The following is a 20929-nucleotide window of genomic DNA, read 5'->3' on the forward strand; positions in this document are numbered from 1 at the left end:
ATTCTCTTCATCCTGGTTTCCCCAATAGGAGCTGTTGGATCTAATTCTGAAATTTCACGGCATATCGACTTCACCTTGTGAAAGTACTGGGCAATCGTCATGTCGCGTTGTACCATCGATAGCAGCTCATTCTCGAGAAGTTGCAATTTTGTATCGTTCCTCTTCGAAAAGAGTGTAACAAAAGTGTCCCATGCTTCCTTTGGCGTTTTAGCATCCCGAATGTGCTCCAACATTTCTTCTTCTATTGTGGTCTTTAAGGCAAACATTGATTTGCCTGCTTTAATTTTCCACTTTCGCAAGACGCCGTTAGCATCTTCCGCTGCCGGTTGTGTAACTTCACTACCACCGACAACCTCCCACAAGTCTTGACCTTGAAGGTAAGACTCTATACACGTTGTCCACGTGTTATAGTTTTGGTTGTTGAGCTTCTTGATTCCTCCAACAACTTGAAGATCACCCATCGTATCAGCAAGACTTTGACTACACCGAACAAGCTTAAGTGACTACCGTGCAGAGTAATACACTACTCTCGACACAAAGAAGCTCCCTCTCAAGGTTTGTGATAACCCCAGCAATAATCTCAAGAAATCTTTTCTGATGTGGAAGATCAGTCAAAACTGCAACCACAGAGCATACTTGGAATTTCAAGAGACTTTACAACCAATGCTCTACCAAGAACGATCCATGACCGACTTGGCTCTGATACCAATTGTTGAATAAGAAGAGTATCCAAGATAACTCTAATGATCCCAAGAAGAAGAAAAATAGAGCACACTCTTAAATAAAGCTCACAAAACAAACTAATTAGCAAAGCTTTTCTTATTTAGCTCTAGGCTTTGTTTTTCCTTGGATGATTTACAAGGCTTGGGGACTTGGATATTTATAGCAAACCAAATGAAAGCTACTTAATTAAACTAAGATTATTTACTACCACACAAAACACATTAATTGCACCTAATTATTTGTTTTCACACACAACCTAACTTTGCCTAACTTTGCTTTGTTTTCACACACAACCTAACTTGCCTAACTTTGCAATTGTAAGCACTTACATCATCAAACTAGATATGGACTTGGACTTTAGATTGGGTTGTGGATTACTTATGGTTTTGGGTTGACATTGATTCTCAACAGGATCATGTCTTAGAATCTATGTCTCGATCCATTAAAGGGGTAAAGTTTCTTCTTGTGTTGGATGATGTGTGGACTGAAGACCGTAAAAAGTGGGATCAATTAAAGGTTCCATTGATGCAAAATGGGGCTGAGGGCAGTAGAATACTAGTAACCACCAGAAAACAAAATGTTGCTAGTATGATGGAAGCAACCTCTCACATGATCAATCTTGCAGAGTTGAGCGAACAAAATTGTTTGTCAATCTTCAATCACATGGCATTTTCTAATAAAGAAATAGGCGAGTTTGAGGTGTTTGGAGAAATCAGTAGGGAGATTGTAAGAAAGTGTAAGGGTTTGCCACTTGTTGCAAGAGGTGTTTGGAGAAATCAGTAGGGAGATTGTAAGAAAGTGTAAGGGTTTGCCACTTGTTGCAAAGACTTTAGGTAGTATGATGCGTGATAAGAGGACAAGGAGTGAATGGTTGAAGGTTCTGAATAGTAAAATATGGGATTGGGAAGAAGTGGAGCAAGAAGTTTTCCAGCCATTATTTCTAAGTTATTATGATTAATCTTTGGATGGCATAAGATTATCTTAATTCTATAGAGAATAAAGATAAAGGAAAAATTGGTCAATCTGTTTTTGATAATTTAGTTGCACGGTCTTTTTTCCAAGATTTTAAGAAACACTACGACACTGGTGCGATAATAGGTTGCAAAATGCATGACATTGTACATGACTTTGTGCAATTTATCACCAAGAAGGAATGTTTGAGTATCGAGGCAGAGGTTGCAAACCGTAAAATAGAGGTATTGGGCAGTAATCTTCGCCATCTGACCTTAACGTCTGTGGTTGATGATCAAGCTTTACTTTCTATCACTTCTCGGAATTGCAAAAATCTACATACGCTCACAACAACTCACTCAAGTGTTGCTACGGTATATGCTAGTTTTATTTTACAAGTTAAATGTCTTAGGACGATAAGGTTGTTTGGAAATTCCATCAAAGAACTCCCAAAAGAGATTGGTGAATTGGTACATTTGAGGCATATTGATTTGTCTAGGAGTCAAAAGTTGGAGAAATTACCAGACACCATTTGTGGTTTATATAACTTGTATACCTTGGACCTTCGAAGATGCAAATCACTAAATAAATTGCCCGATAACATGGGAAAGTTGATTAGCTTAAGAGCAAGTCCACCCCTAAGGACTTTGTGCCAGCACCCAACGCATTTATCCACTCAATTGAACAGTAATAGACCCCAGTAAACAGTAATAGGTCAATGCATCTCCACCCCTAAAAATACGCTGGCACCTAGTCTATCTAATATTATATTATTTTATTCATATCAATTAATATTTTATCATTTATTTTATTTTTTTATTTTTTCTTCTTTCTTCCTTTCCCTCTTCGATCCTTTCTTTCTCTTTCTCTCTCTCTCTCTTTTCCAGCTCACTCCCGTGAGCTCTCCTTCTTCTTCCTCTTCAAAACCTTCCATTTCTGCACGCCATCCACCCCTGCATCTCCGACGCCATCCACCCCTGCATCTCCGACGCCGTCCTCCTGCATCTCCACACCTCCGACGCCGTCGCTTCGTCCTCCCGTCGTTCTCCCTCCGTGGTTCCTTCCCTCCCGACATCCTCTCCGCCTCGACCAGCTTCACTCCTTAGCCTCCACAACAACTCCCTCTCTGACGTCATATGCCCTCCGACGTCACACTGACGTCAGTTAGGCCGGTCCCAAGGTCTGTCGATTTTAGGCCGGCCTGTGGACTGGCTTGGGCTGGGTGCCAGTCGATTTCACAGGCTGGAGTGAATTGACAGGGTGCCAGCCTGGTTTTTTGACTGGGTGCTGGGCTCTCTTCTTCCCGGTGGAATTGCTCTAAGGCATCTTTACGTTGGGGAGAGTGACTCACTGAAGTACTTGCCAAAAGGGATAGGGAAATTAACAAGTTTGCAAACACTAGACGTCTGTCCTCTGTTTTCTGTTGACAACGACGAAGCATTTCAAGTTGGGAGTGAAGCACAACTGCGGGACAAGAAGCAACTTTTTCATCTCCAACTTGATTTTGGTGAAGTGCGCGACAAGGCCGGAGAGAGCAGTGGATTAATATTTTTCAACAAAAAGAAGTGTTATTGACACCCTAAAAATCTCATTCTACACTCCTCACAATTGTATTTTTCTTTCTTAATATAGAAAGTTTGAAGTGTAAAATGAGATTTATGGAGTACTAATAACAATTTTCTTCAACAAATTGTGGCTCAAAAGAGTTTTCTGAAATAATTTTGATAAATCCAAATTATTTATGATATTATTTTTTATTTTTATTATAAACGATATTACTAATTAAAAAAATTAGGTATAAATATTAAAAAGAGGTCAAGCGTTTTAACTCGAGATATTGTGTGTACATTATACACTCAATTTTCGATCAACATTATCTTTTTATTTGTAAATTCCATTTAGATTTTGTGCCCGCCTAAAAGAAAATTATCCAGTCGGCCCAATCCAATTTGATCACCTAAAGGGACACTGCAATCAGCTGGAGTAACTGAGGAGCACTCGACTACTGAAAGCAAAGGGACACTGCAACCTGCAGAGAGGGAGGATGTCGAAGCAGGGTGAGGTCGTATGCGTTACCGGTGGAAGCGGCTGCATCGGATCCTGGCTTGTCCGTCTCCTCCTCCACCGTGATTACACCGTCCACGCCACCGTCAAGGATCTCAGTAACTTCACCCTTGCTTTTCCCCTTATCTACACAACTGCCACAGTTCCATTCATTCCATTCGCGTTCAGTCCAAAATTAATAACGCCGTTGTTTTCTTTGTTGCAGAGGACGATGGCGAGACGAAGCATCTAGAAGCGTTAGTAGAGGGGGCAGAGTCGCGCCTCCGTCTCTTCCAGATCGACCTCCTCGACTACAACTCCATACTCGCCTCCGTCAATGGTTGCTCCGGCGTCTTCCACCTCGCCTCTCCCTGCATCGTCGACCAAGTCCACGACCCCGAGGTTCGCATCATTAAGCAATATCAAATTCCTTATAATTTTGATCATATTTGATTAATTATGCTTAATTATGAAACTGGTGCTTTTTTTTTCTTTTGTTTAATCTGCAGAAGGAGCTTCTGGACCCGGCGATCAAAGGAACGCTCAATGTTCTGACGGCCGCGAAGCAGGCTGGGGTCAGCCGTGTGGTGCTGACGTCATCCATCTCCGCCATCACTCCCAGCCCAAGCTGGCCATCCGATAAGGTCAAGGGCGAGGATTGCTGGACAGACATTGACTACTGCAAGCAGAAGGGAGTGAGTTACTCCAACGCTGTTTATATATGGTTTATTGTCTGGTTAATGTCCGCATTCTATTTTCTTATTGAAAGTTTGTAACTTTCGGTGCGCGTTGTATCTTTCATATTTGATTATTAATTCTTCATTTTAACTACTTGAAATTTTCACAATTGGGGACTGAAATGCTGATTGTGTTTGGTGTTTGGCTAGTTGTGGTATCCATTATCGAAAACGCTGGCAGAGAAAGCTGCGTGGGAATTTGCCAAGGAGAAGGGGCTGGATGTGGTTGCGGTGAATCCAGGCACGGTGATGGGCCCTGTTATCTCGCCCAGGCTCAATGCTAGCATGTTGATGCTCCTTCGCATTCTTGAGGGTGCTTTTTTTCTGCAAATTTGTATTAGAAAATCCTCTTTGACTGCACCTAGAAGTAGATTGTTGACTTTATTTATCCTCTAGGACTGCCCTCTTAAGTTGTTTGAACATTCCACTAGCGGTTAATTTTCTCTTGCCTGATAGTATGCCATGTTGCGAAATTTGCACTCGAATCATAAATTTAGACGAAATTTGATCTTTGATTGACAGTTTGTATGATGACATATCATCTCAATGGCAAGAGAACATTTCCCATTTATTATGTATGATGCTGTGGTTGGTTGATGAACTAAAAATTAGGTATTTTCTTTCTCTTAAGACATTTTTGCTAAAGAAAGATTGAGTTTGGTACCTTATAACACTTGGAAGATTTCTTCTTTCATAACAGTCGAGATTGCTAATTGTTTTGCCAGTTAGTCCGTAAGCTTGAGAAGGTAGATTGTGTGAGCATGCATATGTGTAATCATAAAGGAACTCTTCTACACCACTTTTTTTAGCACATGTTTCTTTAAGTTCTAAGGATTTTCGATAAAGTTTGTTTTGGAGAGGACTGAGAAAAAGGATGAGGCCCTAGAAAGTAGAAACAACATATATATAATTTTGAGTTGTTCGATCTTTGCTGCAGGCTGCACTGAAACATATGAGGACTTCTTTATGGGATCTGTGCATTTTAAAGATGTTGCTCTCGCACACATTTTAGTGTATGAGAACAAATCAGCGACCGGTAGGCACTTGTGTTTGGAAGCTATATCACGTTATGGTGACTTTGTGGCAAAGGTTGCTGAACTTTACCCTGAGTACAAGGTTCGCAGGTAAGTTTTGGTCCACAAAATGCATTTGCAAATGAAATTGTGTGCATATCTTATGTTTTAGATGTTTGGTTTCCTGATAAGTGAATGTTTCGTCCCTTGTGAGAAGCACAACTTAAAAATATACTATGTCTTGATATTTTGAACCGAGGTTTCTTAGATGCACTGAACTCTTCTACAGCTGGAGGACCATGGTTTTTTCTTTCTTTTTTTCCTTCCATCACTTGTTAGATATTTGAGACCAAATTAGCAAATTGAAATCTGATTTTCCCTGTAAAACAGTTTTCATGCGGGTATAGATTTGCATACATCATCTTTCTTTGGTCTGTTTAGAATCACTTCCAAATGTTGTTTTCCAAGTTTATCAACCGTTTGGTGCATTCTCGCTTGCCTTGGCAGAATTTTGTAAATTTTTAGGTGGTGTGAGTGCCTGATTTTGAAAATGATCGAGCTAATATGTTGACGTTTGTGTAGTTTGCCAAAGGACACCCAACCGGGCTTGCTGAGGGAAAAGAACGCCGCGAAGAAGCTAATGAACTTGGGTTTAGAATTCATTCCCATGGATCAAATTATCAAGGATGGTGTTGAGAGCCTAAAGAGCAAGGGATTTATTTCATAAATAAAACTGCAGGGTTATGAAACTTATCAGGGATGTAGGTATGTCTTGTACTAGTAGCGGGGACATGTAACCTGAATGGTTGTTTCAACTCCTTTGGATATTACTTTTTCTGTGGAAAAAATAATGTTAATATGAGTGTACGATAAGTTTACCTTAAACTTCACACTTTAATCGGGGTAGCTGTAAGTGAGAATACCAGTGCATTGTTGGACTGGGACGCTACGTGGTGGCTAACCAGTTCCACTAAGACCTCCCACAGTCTACGTCAAATTCTTTGTATAACGAGAGAATTTCTCTTGATTTTCACCGCCCCGAAAAGGGACTAATAGCAAGTAATTACTAATATGGCTAGTACTGTGGAAGCAAAAGCAGCAGCAACAGCTCCTCCATCTTCGCTGTTTGATATGATGCGCCACCTTGGTGGGGACGTTAGCAAAGTGGATTCCAATCTTCTCAAGAAATTCCTACCAGGTTAAATGTACGGTCGAGCAGTTGAGGTGCGTAGAGAAGAGTACCAGAGGCAGAGATTTGAGTCCAGTTACTGATATGTTGTGGCGGAATTTCTACGTGGAGGAGTTCGGTGCTTCGAGGGCTGATCAGGCGGTCGAAAACACCAAGAAGTTGAATGCCGCATTCAAATGGAAAGAGCTCTACGAGACAAAGCTGGAGGAGGTCAACAAGAAAGAAAAGAAGGCAGCTGAGAGGTTGGAGTCGGTATCAAATGGAAGCTGCTCGGAAACAAAGCCGGCGAGTTGTTGTTTGCACAGACGCAGAGGTTCCGTCATCATCAAGGACCAACAAAAGAAGTAGAAGCAGAAACACCTTGGGGTTGGCAGCGAAAATGTATCCGTCAGAAAAAAAGGAAAGCTTGAACATGAAGAAAGCAAAGAGTTACAGTTCCAAGAAAGATTCGACAACATTCAAACGAAGCGCCATCGTTTCTGAAGATTACGCTCCAAATTTCGACTACCACAAAACAGGCAACAGCAGAGCCTGCTTTGACACGCCCCGACCCCGATATTCCCGGAATACTAGGGTAGGCACGTGCTGGCCGACACCCGAGGGTGACGAAAGCCATTAATTGATACAAAAGCTAGGAATAAGAAATAAATACGGGTTATGAATTTAAAAATAATGAATTAACAATTTAGGAACGTGTTCAGAGCATATAACTAAACCTAGTCACTAACAAGAATTAAGATAAGATTGAATGAACAAATGAGTGGGTCCTACCCCGAGAGGACTCAAAGATGCCACTGCGGAAGTACCTTGATGCCGAGGTTATGTGCCTTCATCCTAAGTCCTGAATGGGGGCGCAAAACAAGGGTGAGTGGACCAAGTTTATATACATACATAGTACAAAAACAGTTATGAACATACTAACCCCCACAGTTTAATAATGAAAAATACTAGAATAATAAGTGATAAGCTTTTCAGAAAACTCTAGCATGCCATAAAACAATTCATATATCTTTCTGCAAATCAATCTCAGAAAATCATATCAAAATTTATCTCAGCAATCATATCAGGAAGCATAATACAAGTTGTGCTGCTAGTGAGTGCACTGAATAATAATACTCCCGGCCCAATGCCTGCACCTCAGTCTCTGTGCCCGTAGCCAGAGATATATCCCTCCCGGCCCAATGCCTGTCTCCGTGTCCCTCAGCCTTTCGCTAGGGATTATTTCTCCCGGCCTCAATGCCAACACCAGATCCTCGCCCCAGGCGGCATAGTGTTCACTAGGTACGCACAAAACATAATTCATCTCTAAAATACAACTTCGTAGCATAAATTCATCGATCCTCTATACTACGAAGAGGTGTTCGAAAGTCATTTGAAACACATTCTTAGCATCCTATCGTCATCGATCAGATAGTCTACCAGAATGAGGGTTATATAGAAAATATGATATAATGAAAATAGTTTAAAATATTTATATATCAATCATAATTAAATCATCATGTTTCCTGTAAGGTATTTCTCAAATCAATAATTCTGCAATGCATGCTATTGAATTATGCAATTCTATCAATAAAACATGCAAATTTTCGAAGGTGGTCCACTCACAGATACTCCGTCAAAAGTTGCGCCACTAGCGAAGACAGAAACGTTGCGATAATTGCCCCTAAATACAAGAACGTACAGTTAATCAAACTACCCAACAATATAATTCTAGGAAATGGAAATGGGCCTTGGATTTGGATAGGTAAGGATCAAGAGGTGGTTTGGGCTTGAGCCCAACCCATACTTATCAACACACACACACATGCAAAGCATGCACTGCTCACACACACTTGCATATACATATATCGTGCACCATACACCATCACAATTACTCACACACACACACACACTTGCACGGACACCAACATGCCAAACACACACACAGACAGCATGCACACACATATATACATATATATATATATATAAATACACACACACAGACAACATGCATACATATATAAACACACACACAGAGGCAACATGCATATATATATATATATATATAGATACATACATATAAACACACACGCATGCACAGCATGCATATATATATATAAGCACACACACGCACAGCATCATGCATATATATATAATCACACACACGCACAGCATCATATATATATATATACATATATAAACACACAGACACAGCAAGCATACACGGCATGCACAGCATTCTCACACACACACACGGTTCACGCGCACACACACCACACACTCACAGTACCACCAACAAATAGCAAGGTAAAATAACTACCTGGGTTTAGGTTCGAAGGGATCCGCGCAATCCACAGCAACAAACTCGCCGGAGTTCGTTGTCGGAACCGGGTTCTTGGCATAGAAAAGAGATAAGGTCAAAACCCTCGATTTTGACCACAAAACCAACACAAGAGTGTGTAAAATAGCATGATTAAACCCATAAATTTGAAGAAGGAACACACTTCTCACCTGGGTTCGAGTTTTAGAGCTTTGAAGCTCTCAGCTTCAATGGCAGAAAAGTCCACAGTGCTCTGATGGCGCATGCAAGGGTACCATTGAGTTCGTTAGGTCTCAAGGATTCCAAATATATGGTTTTTGGGGTTTGATTTGTGAAGGAAGTGAGGTGAAAGTTAGAGAGAAGCTCTCGGAGCTTAGAGAGAGTGTGAGTTCCTGAGAGTTAGAGAGAGAGAGTGTTGGTTTCGGATATTAGATGGAAAGAGAGACTGGAACCAAGATAGGTGTATAAAAATAATAAGGTGGGTCCCACGATTCACTATTTAATATAAAAAAATAATAAAAAAAAACAAGTTTTTAAATAGAAATGGGTGGGGTGTTACATGCTTGATAGCCTGGAGGCCTTTAGTTTTGATAAAATGCAGTCCCTCTTCTGACAATGTTCTATTCAAATTCAAGGCATATGTAATTTTATCAAAAACTGCATAATTTTTTTTAGTACATCGATATTTTTACTCTAAAGCATGGGGAGTTCGGCAAAACCACACAATGGGCAGCCTAATTTGATATCAAATTTGCCATCCACGAGATTCGAATCTAAGACCTCTCTCTTAGTGACGATGAATACCACCAGATTTTAGTACTAAGTGGCATAAAAAACTGCATAACTAGAGATGTAGGAATGAGAGAAAGATGGATAAAAAGTTCTTTGAGTCTTTGACACAACTGACGAATGGTGTTATAAAAACATTTAATATTTTCGAACATTTACTTTAAAGAGATTATACCCTGGCTATAGTCTCGTGGATAGTGAGTTCGAAACTAATTTATTATTCTAGCCCTTGGTGCAAGTATATTGTTCTACAAAAAATAAACCTAACTTCTTGTGTTGTTGTAGCTGGTCTGCTAGTAGCCCGTATTGGTTCTGCCGGATTAGTTGCATTTCCGGTGCTGATAGAGAAATTTTTGGATAGACATGATTGAATTTTAGCGCTTTGGCTATGTTCTCCCAGTTTTGTACACTTAAATTATGACAATTCGGAACATACAAATCCAATGATCTTGTATCATGTATTTTGTTCACTACAGTTCAGATTTCTGTAATTTGAATGCGGACAACTGCAGGGCTTTTAACTCCACTCGAGAAAGACATTCAAATATTTTTGTTGATAAGTCACCTTATATTCCCATCTTTCTTGTTTATGATTAAAAGCAAAGCAAAGAACTAGGTAGAACAAAACCAGCAGCAGCAGCAGCAACCGATTTCTGAGTTTTTGGTAATTAGAGCAAAGAATCTTGCATTATTTAAGCAAACGGGAAACCAAAGGTGTCCACTGTCTATACAAACTAGCAAAGAAGAAAAGAAATAGTACAACCATCCTGCATTAATTTCCTCTTCATATATACTTTCCTACGCCGCTGATTTTTTCTTCTCCATTCTCAACGGATTTCTGAGTTTCTATACCTGAAAATGGCTGATCGCTCGTTTCCACGCTACTAGAGAAGCTGGCTACAATTTCTTATGAGTACGTAGAGGACGAGGTGAAACTCGTTCTAAATGTTAAGAAAGAAGTTGAAGAATTAGCGGGGAATCTCAAAGCTATTCAAGCTGTGCTTGAGGATGCAGAGCAAAGGCAAATGAAGGAGGCCAACGTTCAACACTGGCTGGATAACCTGAAGGAATTGTCGTACCAGATGGATGAGTGGAACACTGACATTGTGAGACAACAAATTGAGAAACAAGAAAGAGAAGGTGCAACTCATCTTGCCCCACAGAAGAAGGTGTGTTTGAAGATATACGACCTCTGCCATAACCGGAGAGAATCATATATGTAAGGAGAACTATGGTCTATAGTGCCTTAACCAGACTTGGATCCAAGAATTGTCATCTAAGAGACAAAATATTCTATTGAATAAATTGAAACCTAATCCCGATTGCGTGTGGTTGATTTTGAATCCCTAGACTTTCATTCCTTGCCTTAAAACCCAACGTTTTCTTCTATTTAATCTTAGTTTTAATTTTATATTCTGTTTTTATTTGCTTATATTATCATCACAACAAATTCTTCACAACTGTCGTGTTTGAGTTTATATTTTCATGTTCGTGTGTCTTTAATATAATTAGATTTGGTTTAGTTTATCAAATTGGAGATTGAATAAGAATCCTCGTGGATTCTTCTGTTGTCGAAGGATTCATTTTGAATAAAGGAATTCATTCCTTAGCCATCATGTTTATTTATAAGGGATTCTAGTAGTTGGACAAACATTATAGGTTGATTCTTTGTTGTATTTATGATTACATCACGATAATTTCAAATATTAAGAGGTTGCATATACCTTTATAATTAAATGAATTCAGCCACAGATTCTGGTTTTATTTCTCATGCGATGTCAAAACAGGAATCCAGAGTCCTCGACTCTACTTGAGTAGAATGTTGGTAATTTCCATTGATGGAACACTACCTTGCCCTAAAAGATATGTGATATAACATGGGTGAAAGAAGCGTAAACCGGACAAGTACCGGCCTTGTTAGTGTTGCTCTCATCATAGTCCTACTATCTGCATAATTTGTTTTCGTGCATGTTAAGATTAGACTCTTATACCTCCTTATGTCGTCCTGTTGTAGCAGGTCCGCTAGCGGCCTGTGTTGGTTGCGCCGGCTTTTCTGCATTTTTGGTGCTGATCGTAGAGAAGTTTTTGGATAGACATGATTGAGTTTAGCGCATTGCCTGTGCTGCCCCAGTTTTGCAGACACTAAATAATGACAATTCAGGAGATGAGCCCTGTGCGGTGATACAAATGTTTTTGCTTAGGTTCAACTTGAGCCCTTGTTATGATTATTTATCCCAAGTTTATGGAAGGATGTTCTGGCGAACATACAAATCCAATGATTTTGTATTATGCATTCTCTTGACTACAGTTGAGATTTTTATAGCTTGAATATGCACCTGATAGAACCCAGTTGTCAACCCTAGCTCAACCTTAACTATTACACAGAGAAGACAGGGAAGGAAGGAAGAGAGAAGAGCCGAGCTCAATAGTTTTGTATTTGATTTCTTTTGTAAATTCTGATCCGATACATTTTGGGGGGGCTCAGTTCATTTTAAACAAAACAAGACACCCTAAATGCCAACGGGCATAACAAACTTCACTAAACAACAGGAATTGAGCCTAATAGTTCTGAATTAAACCCCTAATAGTCATTAAGGTTATCACTAAATCGTAGTTCATATCAGCCACCGCCGCGGGGTTTATTTCCCATAAGAATCTAGACTGTATTTTTAGCGGAATAATCATTGATTTAGATTTGTAATTTAACAAACCGCCACGCAAATGAAAGGATTAATTCCCGGTAGGAAGCCTCAACTCAAGAAAGGTATTCAGATTTTGAGAAGGTTTACGCTCTAAAGAAATGAGCTTGCTTGCTGGATAGGCATTCAGATTCACTCCTAAAGTTTTCGTTATTCTTTCTTTCCCTCCACAGACAGTAAACTGCAGCATCAAGGCTAAAACTTGGTAAATCAAAGAATCTTGCTTTATAAAAATCAAAGAATCTTAACAAGTCACCATAGACGGTTCGGATTGATGAATACTTTATTTTATAAGAAACAAATAAATTTCATCGTCATAATTAAATAGACAAATGGTTTCGGATTGAATTAAATTGAGTTTTTGCAAGAAACAATGAAATTGACAAACACTCTGTTCTATAACAAACAATGAAATTTTATTATGATAATTAAGTCAGCAAATTGTTTCAAATTGAATTGAATTTTTGCAAGAATGATTTATGAATCGAGACTTACAAAATAAATGGTTTGGATCGTTGAAGTTCGATGGAGAGTGGGTCCCATAAATAGTCCCCATTTTTAAAAAAAATTGGAAATCGTTTCCCTTAAAGGGCGGGAGTGTGTGTGTACAGGCCCTTTATGCAAAGAGATCCCCATTTTTTTCAAAAAATGGGGATTAGGTGTGGGGCTCACTCCACATCGAATTTTAACGATTCGAACCGTCTATTATGTAAGTCTCTGTTCATAAATCATTCTTGCAAAAATTCAATTCAATCCGAAACTATTTGCCTATTTAATTATCAAGATAAAATTTCATTGTTCTTATATAACCAAGTATTTGTTAATTTCTTTCAACTCAATTAGATTTCTTAAACATTTCCGATTTTGTTAATATTTAGCAAATATGATTTATGAGATGCAACTTGAAAAATAGACGGTTCGGATCGTTAAAGTTTGATGTGGTGTTGACCCTACAACTAATCCCCATTTTTATAAGAAAAATTGAGGATCCCTTCCCTTAAAGGTTTGCTATATATATAAACATGGATGCATTAATAAATTAATGTCAGAAACTTCGATCAAAACGAGAAAATCAATAAAGTCTCAATTAAATAACATTAGTAGAATTTTTCCAAAAAAATAATAGCCTAAGAAAACTGCGGCACGAATGTCAAATACCGCTTCACCGTGACATAAATGCTTGCTTCTGTTATCGAGGATTGATTCATGAGTGATCATGTTTGTTTATCTGAGATTCTGAGAAGGTTCATGTTCTAAAAAAATTGTCTGCTTGCCGACACTGCCACTCTAGATTCACCCTCAAAATTTGTTATTCCTTTCATCCAAGGAGAGTAAACAGCAGCATCAAGGCAAATCATTTTGGGAATAAGAGCAAAGAATCTTGCATTGTAGAAAGCAAACGGGAAAACAAAGGTGTCCACTGTCTATATAAACTAGCAAAGAAGACAAGCAATTGCACAACCATCCTGCATTAGTTTCCTCTTCATATATACTTTCCTACGCGGCCGACTTTTTCTTCTTCTCCACTCTCAACCGATTTCTAAGTTTCTAACCCTGAACATGGCCGATACACTTGTTTCCACACTACTAGACAAGTTGGCTTCAACAACTTATCAATACGTAGCAGACGAGGTGAAACTCGTTCTAAACGTTAAGAAAGAAGTTGAAGAATTCGCCTGGAATCTCAAAGCTATTGAATCTATGCTTGAAGATGCAGAGCGAAGGCAAATGAAGGAGGCTAGCGTGCAAAACTGGCTGGACAATCTGAAGGAAATATCGTACCAGATGGTGGACGTGCTGGATGAGTGGAACACTGGCATCCTGAGACAAGAAGTTGAGAAACAAGATAGAGAAGGTGCAGATCATCTTGCTCCTCAGAGGAAGGTAAGTTTCTCTATTTTCGCTCGTTGCTTTTGTCTTGGCCAAGTCGGGAAGGTTATTGTTTGTCGTGAAATTGCTCTCAAGATAAAGGATCTAAATGTGAGGTTAGCTGAGATTTATAGGCAAAGAAACATGTATAGTTTTCAACTCACTGAAAAAGTCATCCAAAAACAACAAACTTCGTCTTTTGTCGACATGTCTGAGATAGTTGGTCGAGAAAAGGAAAAAGATAGTTTGATAAGGAAGTTGGTGAGTGATGGTAGTGAAGAAGGGAAGGGGCTCCTCATCATCCCTATTGTAGGGATGGGAGGCATGGGAAAGACAACTTTGGCTCAGTTAGCCTATAATGATGCCAAAGTTAAAGCTCATTTTCGAAAGAGAATATGGGTTTGTGTGTCGGAGCCTTTCGATGAGATAAAGATTGCCAAAGAGATTAGTGGTGATGCCTCCTCAAGTTCAACCGGGTTGGATCACGTCTTAGAATCTATGTCTGGATCCATTAAGGGGGTAAAGTTTCTTCTTGTGTTGGATGATGTGTGGACGGAAGATGGCAAAAAGTGGGATCAATTAAAGATTCCATTGATGCAAAATGGGGCTGAGGGCAGTAGAATACTAATAACCACCAGGAAGCATAGTGTTGCTAGTATGATGAGAGCAACCTCTCACATGATGAATCTTGCAGAGTTGAGTGAACAACATTGTTTGTCAATCTTCAATCATATGGCATTTTCTGATAGAGAAGTAGGCGAGTTTGAGGTGTTTGGAGATATCAGTAGGGAAATTGTAAAAAAGTGCAAGGGTTTGCCACTTGTTGCAAAGACTCTAGGTAGTATGATGCGGGATAAGAGAACAAGGAGTGAATGGTTGGACGTTCTGAATAGTAGAATATGGGATTGGGAAGAAGTGGAGCAAGAAGTTTTCCAGCCATTATTTCTAAGTTATTATGATTTGGCGCCAAGAAATAGATGTTGCCTTTTATATTGTGCTATTTTCCCAAAAGATTATGAGTTTAGTAGAGATGTGTTGATTAATCTTTGGATGGCACAAGATTATCTTAATTCCAAGGAGAATAAAGATAAAAGAAAACTTGGTCATGCTATTTTCGATAATTTAGCTGCGCGGTCTTTTTTTCAAGACTTTAAGAAAGACTTTTACACTGGTGCAATAATAAGTTGCAAAATGCATGACATTGTACATGACTTTGTGCAATTTATCACTAAGAAGGAATGTTTGATTGCGGAGGGTGAGGGTGCAAACCAAAAAATAGAGATATTGGGCAGTAAGGTTCACCATTTGACGTTAACGTCCATAGCTGATAGTCAAGCTTTACTTTCTATCACTTCTGGCAATTGCAAAAATCTACGGACGCTCGTAACAATTCACTCAAGGGTTGATACGGTGTATGGTAGTTTTATTTCAAAATTGAAAAGTCTTAGGACGATAAAGTTGCGTTTGTCTTATGAGTCCATCAAAGAACTCCCAGAAGAGATTGGTGAATTGATTCATTTGAGACATATTGATTTGTCTGAGAGTGAATATCTGAAGAAATTACCGGACACCATTTGTGGTTTATACAATCTGTATACCTTGGACCTTCGGAGATGCACATCACTGAATAAATTGCCTGATAACATGGGAAAGTTGATTAGCTTAAAGCATCTTTACGTTGGGGGGTGCAGCTCATTGGAGTACTTGCCAAAAGGGATAGGGAGATTAACAAGTTTGCAGACACTAGACGTGTGTCCTCTGTTTTCTGTCGACAACGACGAAGCATTTCAAGTTGGGGATTTGGGAAACTTGAACCAGCTCCGTGGCAGTCTCGAAATAAGAATTTCGGGGAAGGTGAAAGATGTGAGTGAAGCACAACTGAGGGACAAGAAGCAACTTTTTCGTCTCAAACTTGATTTTGGAAAAGTGTTCTGCGAGGCTGGAGACTGCAGTGAACAAATAATGAATGTCTTCCGACCACACGATGATCTGGAATCTTTAGGGATTGATTGGAATTACAAGGATGTGTATTTGGGCTTGACCTTCCCGAATTGGCTGATGTCTTTAAACAAGTTGCGATTCCTTACTCTGTCGGGGAATCAGGGCTGTCAAGTTTTGCCTCCTCTTGGGAAATTGCCCTTCCTTGAAGAACTCTACGTAGGGAGGATGTTGGGTGTAAAAAAGGTTGGTGGCGAGTTTTTGGGAGTAGGAGATGATGATCAAACATCTTCTTCATTCAAATCATCCTCATCAATATTATTCCCAAAATTGAAGCGACTCCAATTTCACAGGCTGACGTCTTGCAAGGACTGGGAAGGCGTGAAAGGGTGGAACGTGGATTGTGAAATTACAATCATGCCATGCCTTTCTTCTTTGTACATAATTCAGTGCTTTGACCTAGAAACATTGCCAGACTTCTTATGGAAAACACCGCTGCAGAATCTTATCATTTCTTCGTGTTCGCAACTTGCCGGACGTTGCAAAAAAGGACAGTGGCCCAAGATTTCTGAAATCCCAAACGTCGAGATTGATAATTTCTAGTATTCTAATGTACAAATTGTAGTGCTTTGATTTTTTATTTTTTTTACTTCATTTGGATAATGTACAAATGCAATTAATTTAAGGTGTAAAGTGTTAAAAAAAAAGAAAGAAAGATTTTGGGCTTGAGTTGAGTATCATGGCTGCTTATTGTTTTGGGCCTTTCTATACTAAAAATATCCGCGCGGCCCAATTCAACTTGATCGCCAACAACAATCGGCTGGAAGTAACTGAAGACTTCAGCTGAAAGCAAAGGGACACCGGAGGGAGGATGTGGAAGCAGGGTGAGGTCGTATGCGTTACCGGTGGAAGCGGCTGCATTGGATCCTGGCTCGTCCGTCTCCTCCTCCACCGTGATTACACCGTCCACGCCACCGTCAAGGATCTCGGTAACTTTCCCCCTGCTTTTCACTTTATCTACACAACTGCCACAATGCCATTCATTTCATTCCAATTCCATTCGCTTTCAGTCTAACATGAATAAACGCCGTCATTTTCTGTGTTGCAGAGGACGACGGCGAGACGAAGCATCTAGAAGCGTTAGTAGAGGGAGCAGAGTCGCGCCTCCGTCTCTTCCAGATCGATCTCATCGACTACAACTCCATACTCGCCGCCGTCAATGGCTGCTCCGGCGTCTTCCACCTCGCCTCTCCCTGCATCGTCGATCAAGTCCATGACCCCGAGGTTCGCGCCGGTACACATTATCAAATTCCTTCTAATTTTGATTATATTTGATTAATTATGCGTAATTTTGAAAACGTGGTCATTTTTTTGTTTAATCTGCAGAAGGAGCTCCTGGACCCGGCGATCAAAGGAACGCTCAATGTTCTGACGGCCGCGAAGCAGGCTGGGGTCAGCCGTGTGGTGCTGACGTCATCCATCTCCGCCATCACTCCCAGCCCAAGCTGGCCGTCTGATAAGGTCAAGGGAGAGGATTGCTGGACAGACATCGACTACTGCAAGCAGAAGGGAGTGAGTTACTCCAATGCCTAGTTGTGTTTTGAAATACCGCGGTTTATATACGGTTTATTGTCTGTTTAATGTCCGCATTCTATTTTCTTATTGAAAGTTTGTAACTTTCGGTGCGCTTTTCCCCTGCTTGTGTTGTATCCTTCATTTTTAACTACTTGAAATTTTCACAATTGGGGACTGTAATGCTGATTGTGTTTGTTGTTTGGCTAGTTGTGGTATCCATTATCGAAAACGCTGGCGGAGAAAGCTGCGTGGGAATTTGCCAAGGAGAAGGGGCTGGATGTCGTTGTGGTGAATCCGGGCACGGTGATGGGCCCTGTTATCTCGCCCAGGCTCAATGCTAGCATGTTGATGCTCGTTCGCCTTCTTGAGGGTACTTTTCTCTATGACTGCCCTCTTAAGTTATTTGAATACTCCACTAGCGGTTAATGTTCTCTTGCCTGATGGTATGCTATGTAACGTTGCGAAATTTGCACTCGAATCACAAATTTATATGAAGTTTGATCTTTAATAGACAGTTTGTATGATGACATAACATCTAAATGGCAAGAGAACATTTCCCATTTATTATGTATGAGGCTGTGGTTGGTTGAAGAACTAAAAATTAGGTATTTTCTTTCTCTTAAGACATTTCCGCTAAAGAAAGATTGAGTTTGATACCTGAGCACTTTGAAGATTTCTTCTTTCATAACTGTCGAGATTGCTGATTGTTTTCCAGTTAGTCCCTAACCTTGGAGAAGGTAGATTATGTGTGCATGCATGTGTGTGATCATAAAGGAACTCTTCTACACCTCTTTTTCTAGCACACGTTTCTTTAATTACTAAGGATTTTTTATAAAGTTTGTTAGGATTCCTCCTTCGGGAGGACTGAGAAAAAGGAAGAGGCCCTAGAAACACCATGTATAAAGTAAGATTTGAGTTGTTCGATCTTTGCTGCAGGTTGCACTGAAACATATGAGGACTTCTTTATGGGATCTGTGCATTTTAAAGATGTAGCTCAAGCGCACATTTTAGTGTATGAGAACAAATCAGCAACCGGTAGGCACCTGTGTGTGGAAGCTATATCACATTATGGTGACTTTGTGGCAAAGGTTGCTGAACTTTACCCTGAGTACAAGGTTCCCAGGTAATTTTGGCCTGTAAAATGCATTTGCAAATGAAATTGTGTGCATGTCTTATGTTTTAGATGTTTGGTTTCCTGATAAGTGGATGTGTCGTCCCTTGTCAGAAGCACAACTTAAAATATACTCTGTCTTGATTTTGAACCGAGGTTTCTTAGATACACTGAACTCTTCTACAGCTGGAGGACTATGGTTTTTTCTTTCTTTTTTTCCTCCCATCACGTGTTTGATATTTGTGACCAAATTAGCAAATTGAAATCTGTTTTTTCCTGTAAAAGAGTTTCATGCGGGTATAAATGTACATATATCGTCTTTCTTTGGTCTAATTCAGAATCCCTCCCAAATGTTGCTTTCCAAGTTTATCAACCTTTTGGTGCATTGTTGCTTCCCTTGGCAGAATTTTACAAATTTTTCAGGTGGTGTGAGTGCCTGATTATGAAAATGATCGAGCTAATATGTTTGCCTTTGTGTAGTTTGCCAAAGGCCACCCAACCCGGCTTGCTGAGGGAAAAGAATGGAGCGAAGAAGCTAATGAACTTGGGTTTAGAATTCATTCCCATGGATCAAATTATCAAGGATGCTGTTGAGAGCCTAAAGAGCAAGGGATTTATTTCATAAATGCAACTGCGGGGATATGAAACTTATCAGGGATCTAGGTATGTCTTGTACTAGTAGCGAGGACATGTAACCTGAATGGTTGTTTCAACTCCTTTCAATTTTCCTTTTTCTGTGAAGAAAATAATATTAATATGAGTGTACGACAAGTTTACCTTAAAGTTCACACTTTAATCGGGGTAGCTGTAAGTTAGAATATCAGTGCATTGTTGGACTGGAATGCTACGTGGTGGCTAACCAGTTCCACGTAAGTCCTCCTAGAGTCTACGTCAAATTCTTTGTATAACGAGATAATTTCTCTTGATTTTCGCCGTACCGAAAGTTCAAAGGACTAATAGCAAGTAATTACTAACATGGCTAGTACTGTGGAAGCAAAAGCCGCAGCAACAGCTCCTCCATCTTCGGTGTTTGATATGATGCGCCACCTTGGCGGGGACGTTAGCAAAGTGGATTCCAATCTTCTCGAGAAATTCCTACCAGATTAAATGTAGGTCGAGCGGTTGAAGTGCGTAGAGAAGAGTACCAGAGGCAGAGATTTGAGTCCAGTCACTGACAAGTTGTGGCGGAATTTCTATGTGGAGGAGTTTGGTGTTTTTTAGGGCTGATCAGGCGGTCGAAAACACCAAGAAGGCGAATGCCGCATTCAAATGGAAAGAGCTCTACGAGACAAAGCTGGAGGAGGTCAACAAGAAAGAAAAGAAGGCAGCTGAGAGGTTGAAGAGTCGGTATCAAATGGAAGCTGCTCGGAAACAAGGCCGGCGAGTTGTTGTTTGCACAGAGGCAGAGGAAGGGAGAGAGCGGGACTAGCAGTCCGCTCGCTCTGGAGGGTTCTCGCTAAGACCTTCTAGCGAAGGTTTTAGTTGACACGAGTCCCGGTTAATACCATTAAAAGTAGTCCTTGTTGCTAACAAATATGGGCTTGGACTAGCTATTAGTCCAGTCCAGTCCAATGAGGCTTAGTGAAGGTAAACAAACATACCCATAGCGTCTTGAGAAGAATAAACTTTTTATCCATGAGTCACACCGTCACGTGGTATAACTACTATCATTTTATTTATGAACTTTTGTTTTATTTTATATGTTTGTCAGACTGTCTCATAGTGTTATTAATTTGAGTATTATAATATAAATGGACGATGTGATCAGTATTTTGTCGGCATAAAATCAAATAATACATAAAAATACACATATTATATTAGTGAGTTAGTTGTGTCAATCACACGATAGAATTTCACTCATGCTTTATATTTAAATATTCTCTTCTGTTCATAACTGTGCCACATATTCAAATATTTAATGAGTCGATGACATACTGAAATTCTATATCGATATCAATACTACTCTAAAAGGATTTTTTTTTTTTTTTTAAAG

At 39.8% G+C, this 20929-nt stretch overlaps 5 protein-coding genes, 1 long non-coding RNA gene and 1 pseudogene across 9 annotated transcripts in view; 6 read left to right on the forward strand and 1 right to left on the reverse strand.

The window, feature by feature from the left end:
* Positions 1 to 2013, forward strand: part of LOC126589669 (putative disease resistance protein RGA4) — a 12554-nt gene extending 10541 nt beyond the window's left edge. The window contains exon 3 of the mRNA XM_050255042.1: positions 1899 to 2013. The gene's annotated coding sequence lies outside the window, so the exon portion shown is untranslated. The remainder of the gene's footprint in view (positions 1 to 1898) is intronic.
* Positions 1 to 19732, forward strand: part of LOC126589662 (phenylacetaldehyde reductase-like) — a 26554-nt gene extending 6822 nt beyond the window's left edge. Inside the window, exons 2-7 of one of the 2 annotated variants that reach the window (XM_050255033.1) lie at positions 17140 to 17239; positions 17359 to 17534; positions 17637 to 17822; positions 18033 to 18195; positions 18762 to 18948; positions 19417 to 19732. In XM_050255033.1, the coding sequence (XP_050110990.1) occupies positions 17140 to 17239; positions 17359 to 17534; positions 17637 to 17822; positions 18033 to 18195; positions 18762 to 18948; positions 19417 to 19561 (957 nt within the window). In that variant the 3' untranslated portion in view covers positions 19562 to 19732. Of the gene's footprint in view, positions 1 to 17066; positions 17240 to 17358; positions 17535 to 17636; positions 17823 to 18032; positions 18196 to 18761; positions 18949 to 19416 lie in introns of those variants that run through there. The other variant, XM_050255032.1, reaches the window with a different exon arrangement.
* Positions 1 to 19732, forward strand: part of LOC126589661 (phenylacetaldehyde reductase-like) — a 26498-nt gene extending 6766 nt beyond the window's left edge. Inside the window, exon 7 of one of the 2 annotated variants that reach the window (XM_050255030.1) lies at positions 19592 to 19732. The gene's annotated coding sequence lies outside the window, so the exon portion shown is untranslated. Of the gene's footprint in view, positions 1 to 6224; positions 6353 to 19591 lie in introns of those variants that run through there. The other variant, XM_050255031.1, reaches the window with a different exon arrangement.
* Positions 1 to 20706, forward strand: part of LOC126589663 (cinnamoyl-CoA reductase 1-like) — a 44659-nt pseudogene extending 23953 nt beyond the window's left edge.
* On the forward strand, positions 3609 to 19732 carry LOC126589660 (phenylacetaldehyde reductase-like). 2 transcript variants are annotated; one of them, XM_050255028.1, is made up of 7 exons: positions 3609 to 3836; positions 3944 to 4119; positions 4227 to 4412; positions 4605 to 4767; positions 5392 to 5578; positions 6050 to 6228; positions 19541 to 19732. In XM_050255028.1, the coding sequence occupies exons 1-6, from the start codon at positions 3719 to 3721 to the stop codon at positions 6192 to 6194; spliced, it is 975 nt and encodes a 324-aa protein (XP_050110985.1). In that variant the 5' UTR covers positions 3609 to 3718; the 3' UTR covers positions 6195 to 6228; positions 19541 to 19732. The 2 variants fall into 2 exon arrangements, with proteins under 2 accessions (XP_050110985.1, XP_050110986.1); XM_050255029.1 differs by lacking the exon at positions 19541 to 19732 and having other exon boundaries at positions 5858 to 6108.
* LOC126589671 (uncharacterized) lies at positions 7295 to 9376 on the reverse strand. Its single transcript, XR_007611892.1, has 4 exons — positions 9147 to 9376; positions 8956 to 9029; positions 8262 to 8319; positions 7295 to 7497 (listed from the first exon to the last, which is right to left on the reverse strand). It is a non-coding gene; the product is annotated as an uncharacterized LOC126589671 (long non-coding RNA).
* LOC126589658 (putative disease resistance protein RGA3) lies at positions 13851 to 16984 on the forward strand. Its single transcript, XM_050255025.1, has one exon. It carries the CDS (start codon positions 14004 to 14006, stop codon positions 16851 to 16853), a length of 2850 nt encoding a protein of 949 aa, XP_050110982.1. The 5' UTR covers positions 13851 to 14003; the 3' UTR covers positions 16854 to 16984.
* Positions 20707 to 20929: the final 223 nt, after the last annotated feature.

The sequence above is a fragment of the Malus sylvestris genome, chromosome 11 (genome assembly GCF_916048215.2).
Source record: "Malus sylvestris chromosome 11, drMalSylv7.2, whole genome shotgun sequence".
In the NCBI taxonomy this organism is placed as follows: Eukaryota; Viridiplantae; Streptophyta; class Magnoliopsida; order Rosales; family Rosaceae; genus Malus; species Malus sylvestris.